At 45.5% G+C, this 17,839-nt stretch overlaps 1 protein-coding gene and 1 long non-coding RNA gene across 3 annotated transcripts in view; one reads left to right on the top strand and one right to left on the bottom strand.

Moving 5' to 3' along the window:
* The first annotated feature begins 4,685 nt into the window (after positions 1-4,685).
* Positions 4,686-15,944, top strand: LOC310743401. Its single transcript, XR_014539000.1, has 5 exons — positions 4,686-4,833; positions 9,013-9,052; positions 9,591-9,916; positions 10,623-14,833; positions 15,187-15,944. It is a non-coding gene; the product is annotated as an uncharacterized lncRNA (long non-coding RNA).
* COL6A2 (collagen type VI alpha 2 chain) overlaps positions 11,097-17,839 on the bottom strand; it is a 49,435-nt gene continuing 42,692 nt past the window's right edge. Inside the window, exon 28 of one of the 2 annotated variants that reach the window (XM_083627794.1) lies at positions 11,097-12,990. In XM_083627794.1, the coding sequence (XP_083483920.1) occupies positions 12,383-12,990 (608 nt within the window). In that variant the 3' untranslated portion in view covers positions 11,097-12,382. Of the gene's footprint in view, positions 12,991-17,145; positions 17,728-17,839 lie in introns of those variants that run through there. The other variant, XR_014551386.1, reaches the window with a different exon arrangement.

The raw sequence follows: 17,839 nt of genomic DNA, 5'->3' as shown, positions 1-17,839 counted from the left end.
TCCTCTCAGGTGGGCCCCATTGCCATTCTGAAAGAACGAGGGAGGCGTCCAAGATGAGTTCCGGCACCCCTCTTTCCAGAAAAATAGCACTAGTTGCAAGCAAAGATGTTTCCTCGTCCTGCTCTTCTGCTTCATGTATTTATCACACCCAATATCTGCTTTTATTTATTACCCCTCTAATTACAACAATTAATCTACATTGCATTTATCAAGTGGCATGTGAAAGGACCCTGCTCAGTCCAACATTCAATAACCTCCACGTCATCTGTTTTTGAATTTTTCAGCCCACTCCCTGTTGGGGTGCGTTACAGTGTCAGAAGGCTTGCTCTCTCCCTGTGTGTGAGGGCTCAGCAATTATGCCCTTTGGCCTGACTTGCGTCACTGTGGAAACAGGGTGGAAACAAAGATAAGCTCCTTTATCGAGACAATTTGACTCCAGCTCTTGCTTCAGCTCCAAACTCTGGATAATTCTGCATATAGAGCTCGCCAACCTATAATTAGTTGCTCCTCCTGTATTTCATGTATGAGTCCTGTATCATGTGCTTACAGGGAACCTTTAATTCACTCTGCACAAGTAATAAGAATATATTGGCAGTCATCTGCAATATATCTCTTACTGGGCTGAATTCAAAGTGCTGCTTTTGGTGTCTAAAGCCCTGTACAGGTTGGGTCCAGACCAAAGATCACCCCTTATATGCTCACCTCATCACTGTGCTCTGCAGGGGAGAACCTCCTGCAGAGACCATGTGATCAGGCCTCTAGTGCTCTGGCACCTGCCCTTGGGGATGCACCTGCTTCTTTCTGTAGAGTCCTTAAATTTAGCTTTTCCCAGTCTGCACCTGTACTGGAATTGTTTTAAAGAAGTTTCATGACTTCTTGTTTGATGCTCTTTAGAAAGGTGGGATATAAATTTAATAAATAAACAGACCTTTGTGCAGCCAGATCAGACAAAAACAAAGTAAATGGCATTTTAGTGCTATGCTCTCATCCCGTGTAACCCCTTGCAATGCAGGAATCTCAATTAGATCATCCAGGGCAGAGGATCATCCAACCTCTGCATAAAAGTTTCCAATGAAGTGAAGTCCACCACCTTCCGAGGGAGTCTATACCACTGTCAAACACCTCTTACTGTCAGAACGTTCTTCCTAGTGTTGAGTCCGAATTTCCTTTCTTGTAACTTGACGCCATTGGTTCGAGTCCTAGCCTTTAGAGCACCAGAAAACAAGCTTGTTGCATCTTCCATGTGACAGCTCTTGAGATATTTGAAGATTGCTATCCTATCTTCTGTCTATTTTTTACCAGGCTAAACATACCCAGATCCTTCAAGCGCTCCTCATAAGGCTTCATTTCCAGACTCTTGATTCTCTTGGTTGCCTTCTGCACACATTCCAGCTTCTTAAGAGCCTTCTTAAATTGTGGCACCCAGAACTGGACACAGTATTCTAGGTGTGGTCTAACCAAGGCAGAACAGAGCGGTACTATTATTTCCCTTGAGTGGTCATTACACTTCTGTTGATGAAGTCTAGAATAGTATTTGCTTTTCTTTCTTGTTTAAGTGCTGCCCGCCACCCCAATCTCCGAGTGGTGAGAGAGTCCAGTGGTTCCTGGTGCGTACCAAGGATTTGTGTCTCCTTTGGGAATGAGTCACAGTGGAAACTGCATTGTCTTGAGGATATTTGGTTTATTTACACATATATACAACCTGAGCCTGCGATGGAGGGGTCCACAGCATCAACACCCCAAGAGGGTCTTGTTTCTCCCATGGCCACAGCCATGGAGTCAAACAGAAATCAAACTTTGCTGTTTGGTTTCTGGCGTACATCACTGCAACTCAACTCTAAACTCTGGCTTTGTCCTTCTAACTAATCATAAACTGGTGGGGGGGCACCCATTTGCTGTCTCATTCAGAGCCCCTTTCCTTTGTCTCCCTTAATGGCCCATCACCCAGGTGATCACCTTGACACAGGAAGCGAGCCTGTCTTAGATGTTAACACTTGCTGGATCACAGTGTTTCTCAACCTTGGGTCCCCAGATGTCGTTGGACTACAACTCCCATCATCCCTGAGCTCTGGCCTTGCTAGCGAGGGATGATGGGAGTTGTAGGCCCAAAACATCTGGGGACCCAAGGTTGAGAAAGGCTGGAGGATCTCACATACAGCCTACTTATATCTCCACAAATTCCTAGCATTACCTGCTCAAGAACAAGACACCTGTCCCTAGATCTACAAAGAAACAGCAAGAAGCAGTTTCCCTGTAGGAAAAAAACAGGCAAGTTAGCAAAGGAATTGGGGGGTAAAATTTGCTTTACCTTGTGCAGAAATGACTTCAAAGCAATCCATTACAATGGCACACATGGCTTACAGTGCTTTATTCAATGAAAAAACAACAACAAACGCACTATGATTTACAACTGTAAGAAAACTATTGCATATTACATGCATAGCTGGGCTTTGTAATGCTAACCAGTTTGACACAAACCAGCATGAAACATAACAACATCTTTGTTTCTGTGGAAAGGGCCAGTCAGCAAGCCCCTCTGTTTTGAGACAGTGGTCTCTCTCTCTCTCTCTCTCTCTCTCCCCTTCACCTTCCATGACTACTTTCTGTCACTCCTTGCTGCATTAAGCAGCTATTTGCCTTCAAATGGAATGTGGAATGGGGTTGGGATTTTGCCACAAGGCAGGGGGAAAATACATATAAGCTAAACAAGCTATAGCTTAGGGCCCACTCTCTTGCCCCCCCCCAAATTTAAAGGATGTACATTTCCAAAATATAAGATAAAAAACAAAATAAAACCTGCATACAGCAACAGTGTTTTGTGTTGTGTAGGCTCCTATTTGTTGTGTGTGCAAATGGCTTTAGATACCTATTAGGTCCATAAATTACCATATAGCATAAAAAAAAGGTAAAGGGACCCCTGACCGTTAGGTCCAGTCGTGGACGACTCTGGGGTTGCGTTGCTCATCTCACTTTACTGGCTGAGGGAGCCAGCATATATATTTAACACAAAAAACAGTGACAATTTGTTGTTGACAAAGGACAGCTGGACGTATAAAGGGTCCCATTACCTTCAGTAGCTGAGGGCCTCATCAAACCTAAATCCGGCCCTGGTCACATTGCACATTACATGTCTAGGCATAGCATAGATGGGCTTTGTAAACCTATTTGCAAGGAATTTCACAGCTATACCTGCAAGCCTTCTCAAAACATTAACATAATAATGCAAAATTAACATCTTCCCATCCATCTGCTTGAGAAGCTGGGCTTTTCACAGACCTTTTCAATGTCTCTGAAGGTGATCTTGCCATCTTGGAGGGAGAGGGGCTGCAGGAAGTAAAGCCAGTTGCTGTTGGAAAAACCAAACCATTTTTCAATGTACCTAATGGCAGTGCCAATGAATGCAATGAACTATCCCATTTTTCCAGGGATGGGTGGCAAACCGACTCCCAACATCTCTTGAGCACTTCATGGGCCAAACAAAGGCAGATAACCCTCCCAGTGGCTCTTACTCCTGAAACTCATGGGGCCCTTGCTGCTGGGGCCTCTTTAAGGGCTTCACACATAAGGATTGGCCCCCACTCCGCAAGGCCATCTTGGGGTGTCGTAAACAAATAATCACCCTTTACCCCTTATGGGGTATCCAAGACCCTATATAGAGTCCTTACGTAGGTTCCCTATTGGTAGGAGAAAATAACAGAGGCCAAGCTGAGAATATTGAGAAGCAAAGCAGCTACTAAGCCTGATCTTTATTCATCTGTTGCAACCGGGTGCTCCCCTCACACGCAGAAAAAGAGGAGGAGCCCAGAACAAGGTGTGCCTGCCCTTATATAGACATTTTAAATTCCCTGCCCTGGAGCTCAAGACCACCCCTCCATACATCATACATACATCACAGAAGGGGTGTAACCTAAGACCACCTCCCAGATACATCATACTTACATCACAGAAAAGACGGTCTACAGCAGAAATCTGAGTGCGTTGTTTATCTGACAGGTTACCTGTTAATGCTCACTTGATTGGATACCCTGGAGAGCCTGGCCAGTCTTTTGTAATGATAAATACTTAGTTCCTGAGCCAGGTCACAGGCTCGCCCTATTCAAACACAGGCATACCATTAAGACAGAATCTGTGAAGGAAAAGACAATGGGGAGGCTTTTCCATTTTCCTTGACCTTGCAGAGAAATCATTTGGTCAGTTTGGGGATCAAAAATGGTTTCCGGGCTGTTTTCCTGTGCTGCTTCAGACATGTGGTTTATATATTTATGTACGTGTTTGCTTGGTACATTTGTGAACATTTAATATATATCTAAGACCTCAAAATTCTTATCACAGGGGCACCCAGGGGGCAAAATCACTGGAGTTTTTTAAAAAAAATCTCACTCAGTTCTGCAGGCCTCGGCTGCTCCTCCGGCACATTCACACGCACCTCCAATTCTTGCTGTTCATGCATGCAAAATGTATTTCCCTCTTATCATTGGGCCAGAATAAATATAGCTCACTGAATCAAGGTATTCCCTTTCCATACCACACCTCAGGCAGGTTTGCATTGTCATTGTGTACCTAGTCTCCAACAGAAGCAGGTGACCTTAGTGCTGTGGGGGTGGAGCTTGCATTTAAAAGAATGTGTGCAAACTGGAAATAATGGAAGGGAAAGTTGAAAAGTGAATAAAATGACCTTTTACTAAGCTTGCTCTCCGACGGTGACACTGGTTCACCGTGCTCTCTGATTGGTAGGAAAGTCTTTAATTGCTGAAGGTGTGGTTATATAAGTGAAGGACGCTTATTGTATGATCCCCTAGGAAAGACTCCGCCAGGACTGCAGGCGTCACTTTGGTACTGTATGCAGTTTCAGTATTGAGCTGGGGGAGAAGGCGGTGGAAGACCTCCCTCTTCTCCCAGGCATTTGAGGGAATATTATTGCACTTGTAGCTACTTTTGTGTTGTAGTCTGGGGGGAGGTATTCTTGTTTTATTGTTAAAACTTTGTTCTTTGAGTTCGTATGCCAGTCCTCTAGAAATGCTTTGTGATAGGTGAAAAATAAATCAAATAAATTTTCAGTTGCATGCCTTCTGTTTAGGAGAACCAGATATATAAAGATATATAAACCTTTATTTTTTATTCAGCTTAAGTTTGTTGGTGTTACACATATAATTCAAAATCCAGCATACCCCTAAAGACCTAGTTAAGCTAGCACCAACTTTTATATTTGGCTCTCCTGACTGGGGAAGATATAGCAACTACTTTGATTGTCAAAGCAACAACACCTATTTTAACAAAAGGTGAAAAGGTGGACCCCACTCACTGGGTAGTTTTCATACGGTGCTGTTGCTCTTGGGTAGGACGTGGAATGGATGATTCAAAGTTACGAGGTTTTTCAGAGTTTTGCCCCATAAAAAGCATTGCCAATCTCAACTCTTGTCTAGAGCTGATTCTTAGGGCTGTTTCATGTGACATTTTCTGTTTCTTTCTCTCTGCCTTCCCAGCCGCCCTCGTCCGTTTTCTGCGTCACCCCTCATAGCTGTGATCCGTGTAGGTTGTGACTCAGAAAGTCGAGGGAGTTACGTTGCGTAAAGGAAGCCCTGAAACACTTGCTGAGAAAATGCAGTACAGTGGTGCCTCGCAAGACGAAATTAATTCGTTCCGCGAGTCTTTTCGTCTTGCGCGGTTTTTCGTCTTGCGAAGCTCGGTCAGTCGCAACTGCACCTCTTCAAGCGGTTGTAAGAAAAAAGGAAACAAACTCGCAAGACGTTTTCGTCTTGCGAAGCAAGCCCATAGGGAAAATCGTCTTGCGAAGCAACTCAAAAAATGAAAAACTCTTTCGTCTTGCGAGTTTTTCGTCTTCCGAGCCATTCGTCTTGCGAGGTACCACTGTAACTTCCTTTCCCTCTTTATCGTCAATTTTGTTGCTTGCTAAACCTTCACAGCCAAGCAACAAAGTCCACTTTAAAAAACAAAAACAGATGCCCTGTCACATTTTATTGTCAAATTAATAAAGACGGTGGTTCGCCGCAGATGTAAAAGCAGGGATTGATGGGTAATGGCAGTTTTGTGAGAGGTGGGTTGGGGAACAAGGGCTCTCCTGCAGTAAATTGTCAGCAACTACGGTTCCTTCCCATTGAATATGTAAATGTTGCCAACTAAATTAACTGTGGTAGGAGGTATAGGGATCTGATTATTGAAGTTCATCCCACAGATCACTGTGGTTGCAAGATCCACTTGAAAATTGCTTAGGGACTTCAGTAGACAGCCTGGGGATTTTTCTGCCTGTCGTAGCAATCATAATGAGCTTGGTGCTGTACAATTTTTAATTGTATTTCTATTGCCTCTTTTGTTTCTTATATATCGTATTTTATTGTATTAATTATCCTAATACAATTAAATATAAAAGAAGGAATAAAAGAAACAATAAAATATAATTAAAAATCAATATACTTCATGTGATTGGTCCCATCGCCTGCCAACCTAGCAGTTCGAAAGCACCCCCGGGTGCAAGTAGATAAATAGGGACCGCTTTATAGCGGGAAGGTAAACGGCGTTCCGTGTGCTGCGCTGGTGCTGGCTCGCCAGATGCAGCCTGTCACGCTGGCCACGTGACCCGGAAGTGTCTGCGGACAGCGCTGGCTCCTGGCCTATAGAGTGAGATGAGCGCACAACCCTAGAGTCTGGCAAGACTGGCCCGTACGGGCAGGGGTACCTTTACCTTTACCTTATGCAAGCACAAACACACTGTCAGCAACCTGAATGAAGCTTGTGCGTGAACCATTTTGGGCCCCCCTGTGACAGATGTGGTACAGAATTCAGTTTGCCTGGGAGATGTCAAAGCACACTTGCCATTTCCCTTTGTGTCAACTTGTTCTTAGGGATGCTTGCTGACTGTGCTTGCTTAAGCTGATCTTTTGACAGAAATGATAGGGTAGCCCAAGATTTAACAAAAGAATGACTCTCCATCCCTCAGAAGGCAGCAGAAGTGCATGCACTCCAGTTCTCTCAGCTGTGAGAGGTTCCTTCCTGGGCTTACCTGCTTGCTTAGGTTTTGTTCTCTTTGGAATGAGATCACTGGAGTCTGACTGGTGTTTGTAATATTTGATCTCAGGTGGAGCAAAAGTGAAGGCATGGCATAAGAGCAGTATCCCTCAGACACCATGAGCTTTTCAGAACCTAAAACTTCAGGCATCCCACCTGTCTCAAAACTCTGGTTTTTCTTGTTGGCTTCTTACTCATAGCCCTAGGTTGTCTCCCCTGCCCAAAAAGTGGGGGAGGGGGGGTGTAGGGTTGCCATATTTCAAAAAGCAAAAACTAGGACACCCCGAAAGTTGTTCAGCTTTTCTTTAGGAAGATCCCAAATTGTTGCACTTTTTTTAAGGGAAACCCCAAAGCGTTGCTTCCTCCCCGATCAGTTCCAACTTTGAAATCTGGGAATATCCGGACGTCTTGCAGCCCTAGTGGGGATGAGAGAGAAATAAGGATGAGTCATCTCTGGCCGTCACCTTTGCCCTCTTGGGCCATTTTTGCTCCCATGGCAACGTATCACCAGCCAATTTACCTCACCAGATAATATACGGGACCAGCCCTGGCCATCTAGTTTGACCACTTTAGCAGCCCTGGCCTTGTTCAGACCACAGAGTTGGAAGGAAAGTTAGAAGTCATGCAGTCCAGGCACCCCACTCCCTTTCCTAGGAGGAACCTAAAGCTAACAGTTAGTGGAAAGGCACAGAGAAACAGTTCTGAGCTATATTGGCAGTTTTGGAGTCAATTTTCTAGCTGGAGTTAGCTGGATCTGGGGGGCAGCCTTGTGGATTTCTTACATTTGATCTCTGGGAATCTGATGCAGAGTTAGCTGTGCTGCCTGTTGTTGGGGGTGTTCACTGCTTGTGTAGCATAGGTAAAGGTAAAGGGACCCCTGACCATTAGGTCCAGTCGTGACTGACTCTGGGGTTGCGGCGCTCATCTCGCTTTATTGGCTGAGGGAGCCGGCGTACAGCTTCCGGGTCATGTGGTCAGCATGACTAAGCCGCTTCTGGCGAACCAGAGCAGCGCACGGAAACACCGTTTACCTTCCCGCTGGAGCGGTACCTATTTATCTACTTGCACTTTGATGTGCTTTCAACTGCTAGGTGGGCAGGAGCTGGGACCAAGCAACGGGAGCTCACCCCGTCACGGGGATTTGAACCGCCGACCTTCAGATCGGCAAGTCCTAGGCTCAGTGGTTTAACCCACAGCGCCACCCTGTGTACAACACCTTTTTAAAAAGAACTGCAAGTCCAGAAGCCTCTTGTTCAAATGCCACTTCTGCTATGAACTGGCAGAGGGGCTTCAGGTAATCCACTCTCGGCTTCATCCCCACATCCACAACAAGGGAATGCATGTTCTAACTTACCTTACCAAAGCACCGTAAGGATGACCAGTTAATGCATGTGAACCACTTTGAAAATTTGAAAGCCATATACAAATGCTAAGTGCTCTTATTAAATAAAATAAACAGTATAAAAACTGTGTAAGCTTCCATCTCATCCAATGAAAATGAGCCTGCAACATCCTATAAAAATCCTCTGGGAACAAATGCCATTGAACTGACTGGGCTCATGTCTGAATGGACTTCCCATATTGATGGCCTGAGCAACTGTGGAAAATAGAGAATCCTTCATGATATGAAGCATGTTGAACTTCACTCATTATAAATGTGCAGCCTAAAACAATGCAAAGTTAGTGATATGTAAATCATAAAATCATAGGATTGTAGAGTTGGAACAAAAGCCCTTAATAAAAGTAATGCAAGTACCATTTGAATAAATGATAAATGGACACTGCAAGGGCAAGCAGCTTGGATTCACTGAATACATTCTCCTTTTGGAGCTATTGAAGGCATAGCCCTGCTAGAACAGGGTTGGACGCCTTGGGAAAGAGAGAGAGAGAGAGAGAGAGAGAGAGAGAGGGAGGGAGGGAGAGAAGAGAAGGCCAGGTGGGGACAGGACAGGACTTTTCGAACAACTAAACAGTATGACTTCATTGCAGGTCGAGACTTTCTCTTCTGACATGTGGAACCCCAATTCAGGTAAACTTTGCCTTGTCAACATATCTGGTGGAAGCAGTTACTAGGCTCTGGCTTCAGTGGCAAGTTGATTCACCACGTTGTAGCATATTTAAATGATCTAGACCAGTGCAGACAAACAGCCCACACATGAGATTGTGGCCTACACACACACACACAGGGATGGGGGAGCTCTTTTATTTGAAAATAAGTCTGGTATATTATTTATAACACTATAGACCCTGAAGAAAGTTTACTTTTTGTTCACAAATAAGCACTGACCTTTGCAGTCACCCAGCTGGGAACCAGCTGCAACTAAGCCATCTGCAGGGTCTGATACTGACTTACCTTGCAGGTCTGCTGTGAGGAGAAATGGCACACCGGGCATGAAAAATGATCAGAAAAAAACCCCAGGGAGGCAGAGAGTGGGTCATGGTTTCCTGAGAGAAGACCTTCCCAATTTCTGGCTCCAATGCATCAGCTTGATCAAACCTGTTAGAGTCGACGAAGGCAGTAACTATACATGGCCCCAGTCCTATGATTTTGTTTTACTCTCTGGCAGGAACGCCTGGTGGGATGCCGCCGCAGCAGCCTTACCCTCCTGCTCCTGGACCATACCATGGGCCATACTCTGGACCAGGCATGCAGCCCTGCCCACCCCCAGGGTACCCTGGCCAGCCGCCTCCCCCCTCTGGATTCCCTGGGCCCTGTGCACCCCCTCCTCATGGACCACCCCACCATGGACACCATCCTCCACCTGGAATGCTCCCTGGAGGCTACCCTCCCCCACCGCCTGGTTGCCACCCTCCCGGAAGCCACCATGGGCATCACAAAAAGCCAAAGCACCACAAGCACGGGCATGGGCACCACGGGCACCACGGCAAAAAGGTAAGGAGGAGTGACTTGAAGGTGTCTCTCTGAGTCAAGCTGCAGAAGAAAGGCAGCTTCAGTAGCCATGGGTCTACAGGGCTCCAGTGCAAGGAAGACCAGGGAGTCAGTTAAGGAGTGGGAAATGTGAAGTGAAGTCTAAGGAGAAAGCGGATGCCAGAGTTTATCTTTCCATGTAAGGTAAAGGGACCCCTGACCATTAGGTCCAGTCGTGGCCGACTCTAGGGTTGCGGCGTTCATCTCGCTTTATTGGCCGAGGGAGTCGGCGTACAGCTTCCGGGTCATGTGGCCAGCAGAACTAAGCCACTTCTGGCGAACCAGAGCAGTGCGCAGAAATGCCGTTTACCTTCCCGCCGGAGCGGTACCTATTTATCTACTTGCACTTTGACGTGCTTTCAAACTGCTAAGTTGGCAGCAGCAGGGACTGAACAACGGGAGCTCACCCCGTCGTGGGGATTCGAACCGCCGACCTTCAGATCAGCAAGTCCTAGGCTCTGTGGTTTAACCCACAGCGCCACCCACATCCCTATTAATGCCCCATTAATTACTCAACATCTTCATCATAACAAGCAGGCAGAAATAAAACTAAAGAGGTGAACTTAGAGTGGGTTGAAAATGCAGGAGGAGAAGAAAACACAACAGAAATCAATAAATATGAGCTGAAATAGCAGCAGTGATGGCAGGCTGGCATCTGTTTCTCTTTCAGCACCATGGCAGTTCCAGCAGCAGCTCTGATTCAGACTGAGAAAGGTGTCCGCTCCCAGCTGCACGCCTGCAATCAAGACCTGTTCTGACATTCCTCCATTGCCTTTCACATGGTCCAGTAATCATGTAATACTTTGTTCAGTTTGTAGCAATTCCAAAAGAAATGTTTAAAAAACCATGTGATATCAAGTTTCCATATCCATTCCTATATATCCATTCCTATCTGTTTCCATCTTACCCCTGAAATAAAGGCATAATTTAGATACCCACCTTGACAAAGACTGAAATCCTTGCATTTTGCAGGAGTAAGACTCCTAGTCGCATATGGAACATGCTTCACATGAATGTTTACATCAAATGCATGTTTGTCCACTGACTCTTCTAGCAGTTTGCTGAATCTTGGGACTGGCTTGTGAAGGGTGTTCTATGCTGGCTAACATGAAAGTGTGTTCTAATGCAATGATAAACGACAATATTTTTAAGCTAGTGTGAAAATGAGTTTATTTACCAAGAGTGCAATTTTGGCTCAAGTAAGGATGTTATTGCAGAAACAGCAATCCCAAGAATACACTGAAGTTGCAATTTCATTGCACATCCATGAACATGTTTTGCATGATGTCTGACTTGATGATTCACACTGTGTCTCCAAGGAGGAGGTGCTTTGTGATTAATGCGGGAGAAAGGGTGGTAACAGCAGTTAGAAGGAGGAGAGACAGACTTTCCACAGGAAGGTTGGGTATGTAAGAAAGGCACTCAGAAAGACAAAGTCTAATGCCATCTCATGCCAGCAGTGCTCCTCATTGTGATTGGGGAAAGGGAAAGGGAAACCTGAGGAAAGGCAAGGCAAGGCAGGTGGCTTTTGGCTTCTCCTTAAGTAGGGCATGGTGTGAAAACTCATGCTGCAGCAGGGGGAGCCAGAGACAATCCAAAGTGATCCCCATAAAAGGTCTCAATGGCTGTCACCTGGACTGGAACAGGACGGTGTCAGCACAGGATGAGGGCCCTCCAAGGCTCTTCACCCTTTCCCTGGCTCTTGGTGTTACAAAGTGGACATAGTTAAGCTTGCAAAGTACATTTAATGCATGCAAAGTACATTTAAGTGCCAGAAAATTCTTTTGCTGCAACCATTAAGCAATCGCATGAAAAGCAAGGAAGAAAGACCAGGCATTCACTAATGGAGTGGCCCAAAGCCCAGGACTCAGTGCTGATAATGTCCTGCAGATGCTTTCACCTGTGAAAAAGGGTGGGATGCGACACAGCTGCATAGGAAACACTGGCAGGGTTTCCTTGGAAAGAGAATAAGGAGGTTTTAGCACCAGGATCAGGACAAAATTCAAATTATCCCCACCTCCCAGTAAAGGAACCAGTTTCTAGAAACAGATGATTGGGACGTGAGGTGCTGATGTGTGGTGTGGGGATGGAAGGACAGTTTACTGGAGACCCTTGTTGGAGATGATTATTCTTTGTGCTGAATGTGAATACTTTGCTGTTCTGCTGTTTAGCACCTACATGATTACAGCACAAAAAATTCTGTTTAAACAAAGTTGTAAGATATGACAGATTACACTGTGTAGTTTTGGATCCTTCCTCCACCTTGGTTTTAATTAGCACCATAAAATTGAGTTGAGTTTCATCATGAAATTTAAAATGAGCCTACAGGTTTTGGCTATAAAAATAAATCCACCATTTGCTAAAAACCATATAACAATTTTAGGACATTAATAACTTTGGTGTGTGATGAGAGACTGTACTTCCCTGCAGCTAACAGATCCACCTAATGAATCTATCAAAGAAGCCAGGCTGGGAGAGGCTGGCATAGTCCTTCTCCCGGAAAATGGCTGCCTGGTCCCCCAGACCAATCTTCAGCAGAACATCCATGTCCACATCGCTCCCTAAGGCCACCACAGTGGGCATCACATTCTGCTTCTTCATGGAGTCAACAGCCTCAACCAGGTTTTTGCTGCCTGTAATGCCATCTGTGATGAAGACAAATGACAGCTCGGCGTTGCGCCTGGCTGCTCTCTGCCTGTCTCTTGGGTTGATGACAATGTTGTTGACGGCATGGATGATGCCAGACCCAATGTTGGAAGAAGAGTCCAAGTATTTGATCTGATCTAAGGCATCCGAGATGATAGTGAGATTGTGTGTCAATTCAAAAGCCACCCTATGCTCGTTCTCACTTCCGTACTGCACAAGGGCAATGCGCGCATTCATATTGTCATTGTTACTTCTGGCCAGGGTTAGACGTCGGGCCACATCTTCAACAAAACGGTAGGCCCTCTGGAAGTTCAGTTCACCAATTCTTTCAGAGCCATCCAGGAGGAAGACAATGTCCACAGGGCGCTGTGTGCACTGGGCAACAGCAAGCTCTGTAGGGGGAAAAGAAAACAGACCGTCATCCCTCTGGGGCTACTGATGAGGGCATGGCTTTCATAGAGTCATAGAACTGAAGAGTTGGAAGGGACCCCAAGGCTCACCCAAGCCCTGCAATGTAGGGGGTGCGGCTGTTTTTCTAGACTGTAAGGTCTGAAAACCTGTTGACCTATCAGGTTGAGGGAATGTTTCCTCTGCTATAGCCCAAGAAACAGACGAGGGCCTGGGGTTGAAACCCATATTCAGCCATAAAGCCCATTGGGGGTTGTTAAGCAAATGACTCAACCTAAAAGGTAAAGGGACCCCTGACCATTAGGTCCAGTCGTGGCTGACTCTGGGGTTGCGGCGCTCATCTCGCTTTATTGGCTGAGGGAGCCGGCGTACAGCTTCCGGGTCATGTGGCCACCATGACTAAGCCGCTTCTGGCGAACCAGAGCAGCACATGGAAACACTGTTTACCTTCCCTCCGGAGTGGTACCTATTTATCTGCTTGCACTTTGACGTGCTTTCAAACTGCTAGGTTGGCAGGAGCTGGGACTGAGCAATGGGAGCTCACCCCGTCACGGGGATTCGAACTGCAGACCTTCTGATCGGCAAGTCCTAGGCTCTGTGGTTTAACCCACAGCGCCACCTGCATCCCACCTCAAAGGGCTGTTGTGAGGATAAAAGGGTGTGAGAGGGAGAACCACGTATGCTGCCTTGAGCTACTTGGAAAAAGGTGTGATAGAAACGGGATGCAAAATTAAAAAATACCCAGCATACTTCAAAGGAATATTGACAGTGGCAGATCAGACAAGCAGCTAGTCCTGTGAATCAGTAAATAATCTAAATCAAATAAACCTCTTTTTCTGAACCCACATCTCTCTATTAACAAGCGAGTTCTTTCCCCACCAAAGAAAGAGTGAACAATACAAAACCTTTCAATGTTTCACATTCACATAACTGATTCATTTCCTCCCCTTGAATCTGGTACAAATATTGTTTGTAGAAAGTAAGGTCGTCATCTGAGTTTGTTAAACACTGGACATGATATTTTGAGCAAAGAAGAGTAATTTATACAATGCTCCAAACTTGAAAGAAAACCTGCCATGCATTCAGGAGGCAACTCAAAGTCAAACACAAAATGCTTAAAGCAGCTCACAAAAACTCCAGACAATAATGACTGAAGAGCCAACAATAAAGAAATCTGTTATAATATTTGTTGCTCCCAAATTATACAATGAAGGAAAAGAGGGTTGCATACAAAGCTGAACCCCTGTCCATTTCTGCTTAGTACTTCAGACATCTTAGTTAGTTAAAGGAAGAAAACATACGTTTCAAAGAGCAAACAGCAAACATTTCTATAACTTCATGTCAGATATTTGTGGACTACAGTCCTTCAGCATTCTGAGGAGGCTCTTCTCTTACATCTAAAAAATGATAACACCCCACCTCTGACTCCCACAATCGAGGGGTATTTCATGCAGCAATTGGAAAAGAGTACTGATAAACTATTTTTGGTGTGAAAGGGAGGGATGGTGCATCAGATGGTCTCGGTGGCCATCTGCTTCATAACCTCTGTGCCTGGGGAAGAACTTGCCCCACAGCAAGGCAAGACCTGGGCACAGAAATCTGTGGTTTTCTACACATATTCCCCCCACCCCACCCCAGTGACTTATTCAAAATTTAACCAAGCCGACCTGGGGCAACAGCACTTTGGGCTTGTCCACACTTCCAGCTGCCCCATTCTTTCTAGCCCTGGCCCTGAGAGGCTCTTCTTTTATCTGTGGGAAAATCTGCTGTTTACTGCTGAATCAGAACAAACATCGATGGGGGTTTCTGTGGATTGGAATTTGTCAGGTTAAGGTAAAGGGACCCCTGACCATTAGGTCCAGTCGTGGCCGACTCTGGGGTTGCGGCACTCATCTCGCTTTATTGGCCGAGGGAGCCAGCATACAGCTTCCGGATCATGTGGCCAGCATGACTAAGCTGCTTCTGGTGAACCAGAGCAGTGCACGGAAACGCCGTTTACCTTCCTGCAGGAGATCTACTTGCACTTTGACATGCTTTCGAACTGCTAGGTTGGCAGGAGCAGGGACCAAGCAACTGGAGCTCACCCCGTCACGGGGATTTGAACCGCCGACCTTCTGATCAGCAAGTCCTAGGCTCTGTGGTTTAACCCACAGTGCCACCCGCGTCCCGGCATTTGTCAGAGCAATCCACAATTCAGCGGTAAAAAGCGTGGAGCGAACAGAAGAAAAGCTGGACCAAATGGAGAAGTCCTGGCAGTTTGTAAACTAACCCGACTATACCCCCCACTTTTGAGTTATGAATACTCTACTTTTAAGGATACCTGTAGATGTTATTGCTAGCTCCTTTTTAGTTGTATAGCTTGAGCTGTTAAAAAAACCAAAATGGACCTAGCAGTTCTTGTCCTACGAAAAGAGGCTGCAAATGCGTAAAAACTCTTCAAATTAAGAGTAAAAAGCTCCAGTCTTGCCTGGTGCCTGCTATGAACTGAGAGCTTACTTACCTGTATTATTTATGTCCTATAAAGGTTCACATTCTCAGAACTTCTGAAAACTTCCTTGCCAGTGAGGGATATTGGAACAACAACTTTGTATATGCCTAAGCGCAGATCGCCAGGAGGACCCTGGAAAGGCCCTTCCTTCCTTCCTTCCTTCCTTCCTTCCTTCCTTCCTTCCTTCCTTCCAATAGCCACTTTGCTCCCAGAAGCTTTATGACTGTCCCGCCATGGCCACAAATGCAGCCGCAACCCTCACCTGTTGACCATGCTCCTCAAGGGATGCCCTCTGGGCTGCAGGACCAGCCCTGTTACCTGAAAGAACACGCAGTCAGCTGCCCCTGAGGACCAGCCCAGATTCTTTCATTTATTTGGTAAATTTCTATAACACCCTTCGTCCAAGGATCACAGGGTAGATTACAGTAAATCTAGCAACACTAGGCATTACAGTGGTACCTCTGGATGCGAACGGGAGCCCCGTTCGCATCCTGAATAGAACGTAAGACGCGACTGCGCGGGTCGCGTTTTGCCGCTTCCGCGCATGCACATGACGTCATTTTGAGCGTCTGCGCATGCGCGAGCGGCGAAACCCAGTAGTAACGTGCTCCGTTACTTCCGGGTCGCCTCGGAGTGTAACTTGAAAATGCTCAACCTGAAGCACATTTAACCCGAGGTATGACTGTATATAAAAAAACCCCTCTGCCTTCAGAGCTAACTTTTGAACCTGGAGCACCTCGTCTCACTCACGAGAACCTTGTCTGGTGATGTTTCTGCTTCTTTTAATGATTGGCTCTGCCCCCCCCCCCGATTACATTTTCTGTCACTTTAAATTGGATTACTGTTTTCTCATGTTACTTTATAGAACAGAAGGTGTGGGGTTCACAGTCTGCCCTGTCCTTGACAAGCCCACAGCTTTTCATATAATTTATATGATCTACAACAGATCTGCTCAAAGCATAGCCGACTGCATCCTGCAAGCCATGGAGCCACAGCATGGAGCCACAGAAGCAGTTACAACCATTTTTTAAAAGAAAATGCAGTCGACGGCCATGTGGGTCTTAGGGGCAGTTCCACATGTGTGCAAAGGTGGAGGCAATATCAGATGAGCAAATTTCATGTATTAGGACAAAATCTGGATTGGCCTGTGATCACATGTCAGACGACAGTCACAAGACGTACACAGTTCGTTTGGGTCAACCTTGTATCAACTGCAAAATTAAAATTAAAATTAAGGGGGTATGTAAAATGTGTGTGAATTCTGTCTTTATGATAAACCTCTGTTTGCCTCATGAAGTTGGAATAGTGGAAGGGGGACTTGCACAAAGGTTGAACTGCATTCAGAATTCAGTTCTGCTTGGACAGGTGTATGCTATCAATAATTACTTGGGATTTAGCCAGTCATTACTGAAGTTTGCAGTGGTGGGAGTCAGGAGAAATTAGATTGCTTAAAAGAGTCCAACAAGCAAGCAATCCCTCCCTCACTGAACCCCTTCAGACAGTCTAGTTCCACCTGCTTTCTAATGCTTGGTGAAGAAAATAACGTTTGCTAGCAAAAATACCATTTGAAGCTATATGGGATTTCCCCCCCACTTGGTCACAACTAATAATGATAAAACACAAATTCTGAATTGAATAATTGTTCAGAGTCTTTTAAAAACAGGCCACTATATTTGTAGTTTTCCCAAATGTGTATTATAAATGCATTATTTCTTCATGCAGAGGCTGTTTTTGCTACAGTGTTGGAAATACAACAATAGCTTAAATGCATTACTTCTGTGTTGGACGCCTTATCTAATTCTCTTATTGACTATCTATGGCATTTTGGGCTCAGTTATGGGCCCTCATGTATCATAGACATTCGCCCACGCAAAAGGTGGCAGTACAAGTCATCTCAGAGTCTCAAGATGTAGAATCTTCATACCCACAAACCTAAATTTTCATTTTGCATTACTTTTTACAGTAATAGAACATCCTTCTTAATTTCCATCAGTAATTTTGATGACAGTAGCTCACTAAGGAGGGCAAAAGATGTGCAAAATGGAGAAACACATATATACAAAACCAAACAAATAGACCAGGAATGAAACAAAGCCCACAGAGACCAAGTTCTACCAAGGACAAACCTCAGGTTTCCCTAGGAAGGACCTCTGCTCTTTGCTCCATACCAGTTTTGACCAGTGGATACTGAGCTGGGCAACTGATCTGGCAGACTAAATTACCGTATTTTTTGCTCTATAAAACTCACTTTTTCCCTCCTAAAAAGTAAGGGGAAATGTGTGTGCGTCTTATGGAGCGAATGCAGGCTGCGCAGCTATCCCAGAAGCCAGAACAGCAAGAGGGAT

This window comes from Podarcis filfolensis (assembly GCF_964270895.1).
Source record: "Podarcis filfolensis genome assembly, chromosome: 1".
NCBI classification, from domain to species: domain Eukaryota; kingdom Metazoa; phylum Chordata; class Lepidosauria; order Squamata; family Lacertidae; genus Podarcis; species Podarcis filfolensis.
The sequence above is the reverse complement of the archived record's forward strand: the minus strand, read 5'-3'. Positions and strand labels throughout refer to the sequence as shown.